A 12,790-nucleotide genomic window follows, 5' to 3' on the forward strand; every position below is an offset into this window, starting at 1 on the left:
AATTAGCTCAATTGGTCTCCCTATTGTCACGATTTAGCAAGAGTAAGAGAGTCCTAATATTCTATATAATTAAACACAATTGTGCTATGTGTTATTAAAAATTAATTATTAAATTAATTATTAATATAAAATATATATTAAAATATAAAATATACATTAAAATTAATTTAAACAATACATGTATTTAAACATAAATATATAATAACTTATTTTTAGAATTTATATAACATTTTGAATTAAATAAGCTTTCTCTTAAGCCAAAACTAAACAACTCTATCTGATCTTTGATAGTATCTTCTTTTTGTCCAAATACAAACATTATTATGCTCTTTCTTTTTATCTGATTGGAATTTCATTGGAAGACATGTTACGTGTATGAACAACAGTACAATAATCTTAATAAATGGTAGTATACGTGAAAGTGCAAAAAACGTATTTGCGCCAATAATACCGAACGAGACAATACATGCACCAAACACGCACCAACAATTACGCACGTGCTTTATTAATCAAACAGCCCATTACAGCTACTTCTTCTTCGTTGCTTCGCAATCAAAGTTGCATCTCTTGAACCTCATGCATTATTCTTCATCTAAAAGGTTAATAAACATACATTTCAAACCCTATTTATTATTACTAGCATATTAGTATTTCTAATATATTAAATTCATTAAAAACTTAAAAATTTTCTATTATTATATTCTTAACATATGTTCTTAAGACACAAGTTAACTAAATTTATTTTTAATTAGTAAGTTGAATGTGTGTCCAGCTAAATCCTTAATAAAATTAATTATAATCAATATAAGAAATACTTTACATTATAACAAAGAGATTTTAAATTCAACTCTAGAAATTGCAAATAACTTCTTTAAAATACATAAACAAAACAAGTTTTAAGAACAACAATTTATACATTAGATTCTTCTATATCACCAATTATACATATTAGATAACTAAAATAATGAGTTGTGATGATATGTAATGAAAAAGATGTTTTTAGAATTGCGGCGGCTGTGTGGGTGGGTGAGACACCGCCGTCACAAAGATAAGGATCGGAGTTGAAGTTGCACTCATAAATTTCATGGCACTAGGCTGTGTCAGTGACAACACTAACAAAGTGACAGAGTTAGAATAATGATGAGTAAAAATTAAAAGGCACAGGAATAATATATATTTAGAAGTGTTTTTAAAATTTATATTATTTTTTAAAGATAAAAAATAAGCATATTAGTGGTGTATATATAACAATTCTAACTACTCTTTCTGATATTAAATAAGTGTTTATTTTTAACGTTTAATTATTCTGGTAGTTTTTATATATTTATTAAATTTGTAATTAGATTTTTATATTTTTTTAATTGAGTTCTTACATCATTTTTAATTTTGTAATTAGGTATTTTTAGTTAAAAACGTTAAAATTAACAAAATATTTTTTCTAAAAAATATGTGATCAAATATTTAATTAGGTTTTTAATTATGGATATCGTTAATTTGTGAAAAAATATTCTATTAACTCTAATATTTTTTACACTGATGATAAAGATCTAATTATAAAATTAAAAGTAGTATAAAGACCTAACAATAAAAACAAATAAAAATTTAATTATAAATTTTAAAAAATTATATATAGAAATTAACAAAGTAACTAAATCTATTTTAAACTGGTAGATAAATTATCTTCAAAAAAATTTACATGAATTTTACAAATGACTGAAATATATTGAAGTTATTATAATTAGGCTATGTGATGCACATCTTAACCAACCATGAGATAGATGCACCACAACAACATTAATCATTCGTGTCTAATAATATTCCTATAATAAATGAAGAAATTGAATTATATTTCATAGATAATTTTCAGAACTTCCACTAAATCATTGATATAAGACAACAAGCTCTTTTTTGTCCCAAGTACTCCTAAATAATGCTACAACACATACAAACTATATATAGTTAACTTTTATGGAAAATAAAGGAAGCAAAAGAGGCTAGAAAAAAAAAAAAAAAGGAAGGTGAAGGGATAGAGAAAAAGCATACGAGGGAAGCTCAGAAATCATAACAAGCGTATACGTAAGATGTTACCCCCTTCTTCCATTATAATTTCTTTGGATATAGCATACAACAACAACAATATATATATATATATATATATATATATATATATATATATATATATATATATATATATATATATATATATATATTGCTTCTTGAATTCTTGGTAGAAGAATAAGATTTAATTTGGTAAAATTTTGTGAAAAAAAATATTTGTATTTTTAAAAATACAAGTATTTTCTTTTGTGTTTAATAAATAAAAAAATTTATATATTTGTGTTTGTAATTTTTAAAAATTAGAGATATTTTTAAGTACTTAAAGATAAGTCTTTTGAAATTAATTTATGTTTATCAAAATAAAAAAGTTTAATATAAATTTATATATTAATAAATATCTAATTTTTTTATATTTGTATTTATTATGATCTTTTTAAATTTAAAAAAATATTTTATCAAATGCAATTATTGTTATTTGTATTAATTGAAAATTATTTTTAGTTTAACTTATCAACCATAAATGTCTAAACCTTTTTAAAATTATCTTTTAAAAGTCAATTTTGATAAGTTACTTTCAAAATTTAAAAGTTTTACTAAATTATATCTAAAAAATAAGAAAGATAAAGTAGATCGCACTCCTTATTATAGAAGGTAATAATTATTAGTTAGGAAATACTTCATCTATTAAATGTAGTAAGTTAGTAACTTTATTTTCAATAAAAAATATAATTATTTACATACCTCTATTTATCAAATAAAAATTTTGGAATAAGTGCCTTTTTGATATATTTTCAGAATTTTTATAATCTAAAATTTTAATATTTTGATTTTTTTATAAAAAAATTAGTATAAGAAAAAATTTAAAAAATTTATTCAAAAATTCATGAAAAATGAAAAAAAACTCTTACAACAGAATATATATATATATAGTTTATGTATTTTTTATTATTTAATAAATTTTCAAAATAAGTGATTTTATTATAATTTATAATTGAATAAATGTGTTTTTTAGGTGGAGTACTTCTCCATTCCAGACACATATAAATGATGATCTCTTCAATAATTCCTTCAGACCATATCACATTTGCAAGTATTTTAGGGATTTAAGTCTTTAATATAATTTGAGGTAAGATATCCTTAGCTTCTTAGCCATATTTAACCGAAGTAGTGTATCTTGCTAACTAGTCCCCATCGTTTTCTATTTATAAATAAGAGATAAGACAATTGATTAAGTCATGATCAACCATCATTGTCAAATGAAATCCTTTTCACAGGAAAAATAAAAAATAAAAAAAATGTCTTAAATAATAATGTAGACAAAGGGCATCGATCTTGATGATATTAGACACTAACACCACAAGCCACCTTTATTTTACTTTTTAGAAATTGTTATATGCACTACTACTATAGAAAAAGATTCATCCTCTCTAAGATAATTTATTACATTGGAAAATTTTTAATATATAATGCAAAAATAGCTGATAATTTATTGACGAATTTTGTCTCTTCTATCAACAGATATAAATTCGTCAGTAAAAATTTTGTCGGTAAAATTTCTGACAAAATTTCCTTTTTTTTTATAATTTGGCGAAAATAATTTTTTTCTTAATTTTTTGCTAATTTATTTTTTAAAACAAAAAAATAGCTACATGGTATGTTTATTTAATTTCTAGGATTTAAAAGATAAAAGGCAAAAAGTTAAAATGGAGTGCACAGTAGTGGCCGAGATTTACCATATAAATAGAATTGACCCTAAAAGGAAATATTCATTGCATAACATAACAAAAGAGACATATAACAATACATGATATGGAAGAACGAAACTAAGAAGATATTTGATATTTGAGTGGTAATTGTTAGTAGTGGAGAAGAAAGAAGAATGAAGAAGAGATCAACCCTTTGATGTAACGTGTGGGGTGAAAAATGAAAGAAGGGAAACAATGGTTAGAATTGAAAGAGTAAATAGTGGAAAACATTACTCTATCTTTTGTAGCACATGGTGTATGAAATTAACACTTACCGTATATATAGTTTTTGATTGTTGTGTTTCCTTTACTTAATTTATTTTAGGAAAAATCGAGCCAGCAATTTTATTAAATTTTGACTAATATATAATCAGTAAAAGAAAAGTGAATAATTTTATACTATTAGATAAAATCTCACATCATTAAAAATATCATTAATAATTATTTAATAGTTACAAATTATAAAAATTATTGCTCTCTAACACTCTTCTTTATTTTATTCTATCCGCTTTGGAATTCCATTAGCAATTGCATGTGGTCTAACGCAAACGCCAACTAAATTGTCATTTCCACGTACCCGGTTCTTTTTTTTTTTCACATTAACTTTGATTCTCAAGTTATCTCTTCCTCTTCATTAATTACTTTTAATTATTTAGATATTAATACTTCCATTCATTATTATTACTGTTGATATTAAATAAGTTACCCTAACTAGTTGGTACTTATGGTCTCATCAATATCTATTAGAATTGAAATGATTAAACCTAATTAAGGATTATACATTTATGGTAAGAAGTCTGAATAAATATCTACTAGTAATTCTTTAACTATTAGAATAATCTAGTGAACTTAATTTAATTTTCAAAAAATTTTGTAGTCAACATTCTAATCATTTTATTTCACTTTTATTCCCACTCTTTTATAAAAAATTAATTAAAAAGAGTATTTTGAGTGTACTTAAAATTGACTGTAGGTGATTAGATCTTAATAAGTAACGATGAAATTGAAGATGATAGTAAAGACGTTTAAGATAACTTTACGTTAGCTCTAGAATGGCAGGTGAAAATATATATATAAGAGATTTTGATACTTAAATTAATAAGAATTTAAATAAGTTATATGTAGAATAAAATTAAAAAATACTTGAGTTCGATATAATATCTATAGGAGAGAATTATGATGATTTCATCATCACTTTAAAATCTTTATCTGTAGATAGTAAATATTTCTTTATGATATGAAAAGTTACTCCACATAAAGGTAATTATTGATTTATAGATAATATCAGAAAAAAAAGTAAGTCGGTAAGTCCCATTAAACACAAATTGTGATACCTGTTTTTCAAGTAGATCTATTAGGTTAATCCGTGTAACTCTCTTGAAGATGACTTTATTTAGACCCTTGTATGATCAGACAGCATAATTGATTATTTAATTTGGGTTATGCTAAGTAACGAATAATTTTTTTGAACAATATAAACAATCATTAATCAAATTAAAACACACTACACCTCTAAATTATCCACATAAATCTTAATATTAGAATAACTATCCACATACTTAGTGAAATGAACATCCACATTATTTTGTATTTTCATTGTCTACCTATACTTTTCTATTTGATTTTTATTTTCTTGTGTTGGCTATATATATGAAAGTTGGGCAATTGGGTGTATATAACAAGAGCCAATTTGGTTTTGTCATGTACTTTTGAGATATAGTGGGGTAGTATAAGTGTGTGTGTAACTTTTTCCGATGTTCACCCACACACTATATATATACAAGCTAATTAAGCAAGTCGTTTGAAGTGCAGGCCGAAAACAAAGTATATCAGGTATAATAATAATAATGGAGTTCTGTTTTATTCTTCATTTCTTTGATTTTTTCAGTTTTCACGGTACTACTCCATCTAATTAATTAAATTAGTTCTTCTTATTAGTTTCTTCGTAGCGTAGGCATTATGTGTGCATTATATATTGTGTCATATGTGATGTTAATATGAGAAGTTGAAACTTCATTTGGATCAGCCAAGAAGAAGAAGAAGAAGAAGAAGAAGAAATGGAGTTCTGGAATCTTTTCATGGTTGCATTAATGCCAGTTGTAAAGGTGCTTTTGATCACTGCTCTTGGGACAATTCTTGCCATTCAGCGTTTTGGTATTCTTGGGGATACTGCCAGGAAAAACTTGAATCATGTGATCTTTCTTTCTTTTCTCTTCTTATTAATTATCATTTTAATTTAGAACAAAATTTATTATTTTTTGGCCAGCAGTTAGTTATCAATGTTTAAAGTGTAGGTTAAAAATATATCGTTAAATTATTAGCTAAAATTGATGACAAAAAATAATAAATTCTGCTGATTCTTCGTTATTTTTTTTAAACTTAATTAAGCATATTTTTTATTTATTTTAAGTTCAAACTTGCAAATAATTGAACAAAATTTTGTGGATCATCACAGATGGTGTTTTATGTGTTTGGGCCTGCTATTGTTTGTAGCAGCCTTGCAAAAACCATAACTCTAAAGAACGTCGTTATTTTGTAAGTCTTTTTACCTTCCTCCATCCTTTTTTTTTGGCATTTTTTTGAAGACTTTTTTTTGTTGTTTTACATGACAATATTTTTAATGGTTTTTTTTTCATTTTTTATCCATGTGTTACTGTTTCGTTATAGTAGCACTCGTTATATGTTTTTTTTTAACTTGGGCTAACGTGATAAAATTGTGACATCTGAATAAATATTTTAAAAATTATGTCGGTTTTGGTAAAAAAAAAAAACAGAAAGAGTGACGGTGAATTTAATTTTAATACATCAATTGTATAAAATATTTTATACAATTATTAAATTATATTTGTTAATTTTTAAGATTATTTTTTAATTAAAAGAAAAATATTTTTTCTGATGTAACAATATATAATTAGACATACATGTACACCTTTTTAAAACAGCATTAAAAAAATTAAATTTTTCTTTAGGTTGAACAAGCTTTTGATATTTTCTTGAATTATGTATGTAGGTGGTTCATGCCGGTGAATGTTCTTCTGACATTTCTTATTGGAACAGCTCTTGGATGGTTACTTATTAAAATAATCAGAGTTCCTCTTCATCTTCATGGCCTTGTCTTAGGTTGTTGTGCTGCAGGTAGGAAAATTCAAATGAGTTTCTTTTAAAGAAACAACCAATAAATAAATAAAATCATATACCAACAAAAAAAAAATCATTCAAGAGTGGAATAATTACCTAAAAGTACAGCAATTTTATTTGTATGCAGGGAATCTGGGAAATTTACCTCTTATTATAGTTCCAGCTGTCTGTAAAAAAAGAAACAACTCTTTTGGAGATGTGGATGTTTGCAAAAAGAATGCATTAGCATATGCTTCTCTCTCAATGGCAGTATGTCCCTAGCTCAATAAATAATTCAATATATATATTACAGGAAAATTTTAATATATCCGGAACAATAGTGTTTCAATAATCTTAATCATTGATTTTAATTAATATTATATATATATTTTTTATAATTAAAATCAACAGTTAAAATTATTGAAACATTAGTGTACTTAATATACTTGAAATTCTTCCTATATTATATGATAAAATAATAAATAAGTTCTTAATCTTTTATCTCGAAGATAAATAAGTCTTTGACTAATTGAAAATACAAAAACATCATTCAATTTTTAAAATGCAAGATATCTAAGTCTTTTCGAAGGACCTATTTGACTTTATATATTTTGAATGGAGAAACTTAAATAAATATCTCGTATTTTAGAAGATGAATGACGTTTTTGTTTTTTAATTAGTAAAAAATTTATGTGTTTTTAAATTAAAAAGTCAAAAACTTATTTGTCTTTTTCTCTTAATTTTAATATATTATCAGTGTATAAAACTAGTGTATTCAATTACATAACATCATATTAATAAAAATAAATATCTTTTATATTGATCGTGTAAAACGTTTTATAACATCAATACATCAAAACTATCCTCGTATAACTATGCCTCATTGTGCAATTCTAAGTTGTTTTGAACATTTTTCACTAACTTTTTTTCTTTTTTTTTTCCCCCAGCTAGGAAGCATTTACATTTGGTCTTATGTATACAACATAGTCCGCATATATTCAAGCAAGGTTTCATCAGTTGATGATTCAAAAGTAAAAGCAGTGATCATTGCAACAGAAAATGATGATATTGATTCAGAAAACCCTTCAAAATTGGTCACTGTTGATGACAAATCACAAACTAATGATCATGTGAAGCAACTTGAAATTGAATCTGTAGTGTCTCACCAACAAATAGCAAAGGTACTTTATTAACATAAGTTCTTAGATAATAGTTATATTTATATATACTTATACGAGTTTAATTTGCATGCACGATTAACAACTATTTAATACACTCACGGATGATATACATCACATAATGCTACTACTTTAATAAAATCTGGTATGGATTGTTGAAATAAATGTGATAGAAATTATGATCTTACATATTGAAGAGTTTAATTTTACAGATATCATCAACAAAGCAAAAGATTAGGAATCAGATAAAGGTATTAGCAGAAAAGATCAATTTGAAGGTACTATTTGCACCAGCAACAATTGGAACGGTATGTCAATGGTGTCTATTTGTTCTTTCATTGTCTCAACTATGCCTAAATAAAGCATATAATATATATAATTAGTATATTTTTAGTTCTACTACCTAAACAAAGACATATGCAATTCCTCATTATGCAGATAATTGGTTTAATAATTGGAATTGTTCCTCAATTTCGAAAAGTATTAGTTGATGAAAATGCACATCTTTTTGTGATTCAAGATTCTTTAGTCATGTTGGGGTAAGTATATATATATATAAAGTATTCGAGACTCTTTATATTTATTTAATTATTACCAGGTTAGTCGGTTCAACTAGTAATTTATTGGTTGAACTAATGATTCGGTTGTAATCTCTTGTTGGTTTGCAGGGATGCAGCAATTCCAGCAATGACCTTGTTGGTTGGTGCAAATCTTGTTAAGGGTAAACAAGAATAATGTCATTTCATCTTTATTGCAGATAAATGTTATGATATGTATAAACTAAAATAATTTGATGTTTTAATTTTCAGGTTTAGAGGGAGTAAGAAAGCAACTTCCACTTGTTATTGGGATTACTATAGTTAGATTTATTGCCTTGCCAGCAATAGGTATAGGAATTGTTAAAGGTGCTACTCATTTTGGCTTGATCCACCATGATCCATTATATCAATTTCTTTTACTACTTCAATTTGCTCTTCCTCCTGCAGTAGCCATGAGTAAGTATGATACTTGAACATTCAAGTCTTGCCATGCCATATATATATGTATATGTATTTATCAAATAATTGAATTCTGTATATGTCAGGTACAATGGTTCAATTATTTGGAGGTGGTGAAGGTGAATGCTCAGTTATCATGTTAGCAACTTATTCTTGTGCTGCAGTTTCCCTTACTCTTTGGTGCACATTCTTTGTGTGGCTTGTATTATCATAATTGTTTCTCCATGCCTTAGTTATAGTTACAAATTCTCCATTGTTGTAAAAGTAAAAGCTCTATGTAGAGAGTTTTGATTAAATTAGTATACATGTTTTTAAAGAGTTAAGTTAATGTATTAGTATTAGTAAAAGTTTTTAAATATTTTACTTTAATAAATACATAACAAATACATTGAAAAGTTACACTTTATATGCTTTTTTGTAAAATCTTTTTCAACGAGTAATCTTAACATGCGTTTTTAAGACAGATGTTAGCTGCTAAACTCTTAACTATGACAAAAATAAATATAAGTATAATTTGGCCTTCAATTTTAATTAATGAATTTGACCACAAAATTAGAAAGGAATGTTTAGAACCAAACTAAGACGAATTAAAACCCAAAAAACCAAAGCAAAATGACAAAAAAATCAATGTGAAGCTATGGACTATGGAGCAGAATCCTGTTATCATATTCACAATCATGTACAATTGAACAAACGATTACATAGGTGTAAGAGTATGAAAATATAGATGATATGGAAAGTATTTACACATAAAACCAGAAGCACATCACTTGCAACATGTTTGAGAAATTCTCAGTTCCATTCAGATGCCTAACAAGTAACAACTATCTTAGATTCAGCTTAACCAAATGACATCCGGTTCCAAGAGGCAGATTTGTTCCTTCTTTTCCTTTTGTTCTTAGGAACATTTGACTTTGATGTGGAGCATACTTTTAAAGTAGAATGAATATTAGGCACAACATCCTCAACAGAAAAGTCAGATTCAGAAACTTGCAACTCTTTCTTAGCTTCTTGATTTTGTATAAGGGTCCCATCTTTGATCTGCACCTTAAGAAAAGGCTAGTATAACTAAAATATATGTAATGGTTCTAAAATTTATACAAAAAGATTGTTTAGAATTGGTCCTTCCAACATACACCTTTATACTAGTTGGATAACTGATACTATAACAAACTTTTTATTACTTCAAAATTCCAAACAATTATAAAGTAAACATTGTAACACATACTATTAACAAATCTAAAGCTGCCATAGGAAATGAAGGTGGAAATTTCATGCCAAAGAGTTCTTCCAAGAAGTACATATGAATAAGGTTACCTCTTCTCGCAAGTCCTCAAGCCGAGGCTTATCAGTCATCTCAACAAGGAGATTAAACCCTTCATCAGTTAATGATGCATTTCCGGGTTCAAGCTGAGGTGTCCCAGGCTTGTCCAATTGATTTCCGGAATCAAATTTTCCTGAATTTTCTTTAATTACCTTATCAATTCGAGTTTTCAATTTGTGAACTTGTGATTGTACTGCTTCAATCTTTTGAATGATGTCATCCAATGACTTATCACTATTTTCATAGTCAACATAAGACCACAGATCATCCAACTTGAACTCAATATCATCAATGTTACCACCTAAAATAAGAAAGCAAGGTAAGAAATGTAATTAGTTGGGTTTGCTTGACCTTGATTCATAGTTTTACTTGTACTCACCATTAGCAGCACCATGAACATCTTTCAAACAAGTATCAACAGTGCGATCTTTTTGTTCTGGAAAATGACAAGTAAAAGAAGACATCAGAACAAAGAACAAAAACATAGAGAAATACACTAATATACTATAACAAATGAAGAAATCCCATACCGTAGTAAGAGAATAAACTATGGTTAGACATGTATGATGCTAAATCATACTTCTCTTCAACTCTATTCCTTTTTTTCCTCTTCATAATTTTATTCCTATGCATCCGACCAGATATAGGTACCGACTTGATATCAGAGCCATCTAATGTTAGGTGTGCAAAATCAAGCTGCTTTCTATAATTATAAGCTGCAAGCTCTTTTTCATACTTAAGCTCTTGAGACTGAAGTTGCTTCAGACGCAGTTCGATCCACTTACAACGCCACATTAGAGGGTGTATGAACTTTCTCCAATGACTTGTAACCCCTTTCTTTCTGAATGGTTCGGAGTAAAAACTTCCACTCTTAAGATAACGTAATTTGATCCATTTTGTAAATAGTAGAAACTCAGGTGCAGTCGATTTCAAGTGAAATTGATAATTAAAAGTCTTTAGATAAAAATTTAGTCAAATCAGTCAAATTATCTAATGACTATCAATTATCAACTTCACGTGAAGTTGACTGCACCTGAGTTTTCACCTTTGTAAATACATATGTGTATGTATGTATAGGAAAATAGATAAATATGCAGACAGATGTGAATTCCGTCATTTATTACATTTTTCAGACTGATGCAACAACGAATTCAAAGTGAACTATACCTTCTTGGAGGTGATTCAAAATAATCATTGGACATGGATGAGGATGCATTGTCAGCACAAAGACACGATTCGACTTCAGGGTCACTGAAGGATGGGACATTCTCTGTGTCAGATTCTGTATGACCAAAAGAACTAGAACTCTCAGTGGCATCCTCACGAGAATCTTCCACCACCAAAGCTTGTCCAGAATTTGTGGATCCGGTGATATTAACCTCTACATTCTCATTCTCATCGGAGAAATGAGTTTGTTCAATTCGTGATGTTTCCATGCCGCAAGCATCACCAATGTAGTCATTTCTAGGCTCCGGAACCTTCTGTCGAGAAAATGCAGGGGAGTGTATACTCCCTGACTTGTTCTTCAAATCCAAGTCAGACCCCATTCTTGTGCATCACACAATCTATAATGTTCACATATCCTTACTCATTATTCAAACAATATAAACTCATGTTCTCTTAGTACTTAACCACAAAACAAGAACATTAGGAGAAAACCTCAATTAATGACACACCATATGATCTTCAAAAGAAACCAAATACATATAGGGGTTACCTTACATGTATTTGGTTTCACTTTGCATGTCATGATCTAATATCTATATATACCAATTAGTAACATACGAAGTAGTTTGTCAAATACAATCTGAAAAGAAGGATTTCCATAATTAAAACATATTTATTATCCCTAAATTAGCTCCTAGAAAAAAGTCTAGACTCTAAACTGATTCAATAAACCAAATTCAAGTTCAAGGCACAAAATTTCAGTTACACACACAGTCTTCTAAACTTCATTTCCTGCTAGTTACAAGTACAATATCAACATAGTTGAAAAGAAAGACAGAAATTCAATTACCAAAAGAAATGAGGAAAAAAACAATTACCCAAAAACCAAAACCTGAAGCAAACATCAAGAATTGAAGAAAAGTCAGAGATTTTTGCAACACCTGTAATAAAACGAAAAAAGTACATAAAGAGTACGCAAAGATAATAAAATTGTGAAAGAATAATGAAATAAAAGATGAAGAAATTTTATTGATTGTTGATTGATTGAAGATTGTAAATTATGAAGGTAAAACTAAGTATATAGCCTATGAAAAATAAAAGATAAGATAAAGATAAAGATAAGATAAAGATTAACGAAAAGAGTACATAATAAAATTGTGAAAGAATAATGAAAGAAAATAAAAGATGAAAAAAATTTATTGA

The 12,790-nt window shown here is 27.1% G+C and overlaps 2 protein-coding genes across 3 annotated transcripts; one reads left to right on the plus strand and one right to left on the minus strand.

Annotated features, from left to right (window-relative positions):
• The first annotated feature begins 5,476 nt into the window (after positions 1 to 5,476).
• LOC112735373 (protein PIN-LIKES 3) lies at positions 5,477 to 9,502 on the plus strand. 2 transcript variants are annotated; one of them, XM_025784915.3, is made up of 11 exons: positions 5,477 to 5,636; positions 5,830 to 5,995; positions 6,259 to 6,338; positions 6,814 to 6,938; positions 7,069 to 7,190; positions 7,868 to 8,101; positions 8,311 to 8,406; positions 8,537 to 8,637; positions 8,767 to 8,819; positions 8,908 to 9,093; positions 9,183 to 9,502. In XM_025784915.3, the coding sequence occupies exons 2-11, from the start codon at positions 5,861 to 5,863 to the stop codon at positions 9,308 to 9,310; spliced, it is 1,260 nt and encodes a 419-aa protein (XP_025640700.1). In that variant the 5' UTR covers positions 5,477 to 5,636; positions 5,830 to 5,860; the 3' UTR covers positions 9,311 to 9,502. The 2 variants fall into 2 exon arrangements, with proteins under 2 accessions (XP_025640700.1, XP_025640704.1); XM_025784919.3 differs by lacking the exons at positions 5,477 to 5,636; positions 6,259 to 6,338.
• Positions 9,503 to 9,741: 239 nt separating this feature from the next.
• Positions 9,742 to 11,985, minus strand: LOC112718113 (uncharacterized). The gene is made up of 4 exons (XM_072210977.1): positions 10,951 to 11,985; positions 10,800 to 10,856; positions 10,414 to 10,721; positions 9,742 to 10,137 (listed from the first exon to the last, which is right to left on the minus strand). The coding sequence occupies exons 1-4, from the start codon at positions 11,213 to 11,215 to the stop codon at positions 9,937 to 9,939; spliced, it is 831 nt and encodes a 276-aa protein (XP_072067078.1). The 5' UTR covers positions 11,216 to 11,985; the 3' UTR covers positions 9,742 to 9,936.
• Between the last annotated feature and the right edge of the window lie 805 nt (positions 11,986 to 12,790).

Source organism: Arachis hypogaea, chromosome 2, assembly GCF_003086295.3.
Source record: "Arachis hypogaea cultivar Tifrunner chromosome 2, arahy.Tifrunner.gnm2.J5K5, whole genome shotgun sequence".
Taxonomy (NCBI): Eukaryota; Viridiplantae; Streptophyta; class Magnoliopsida; order Fabales; family Fabaceae; genus Arachis; species Arachis hypogaea.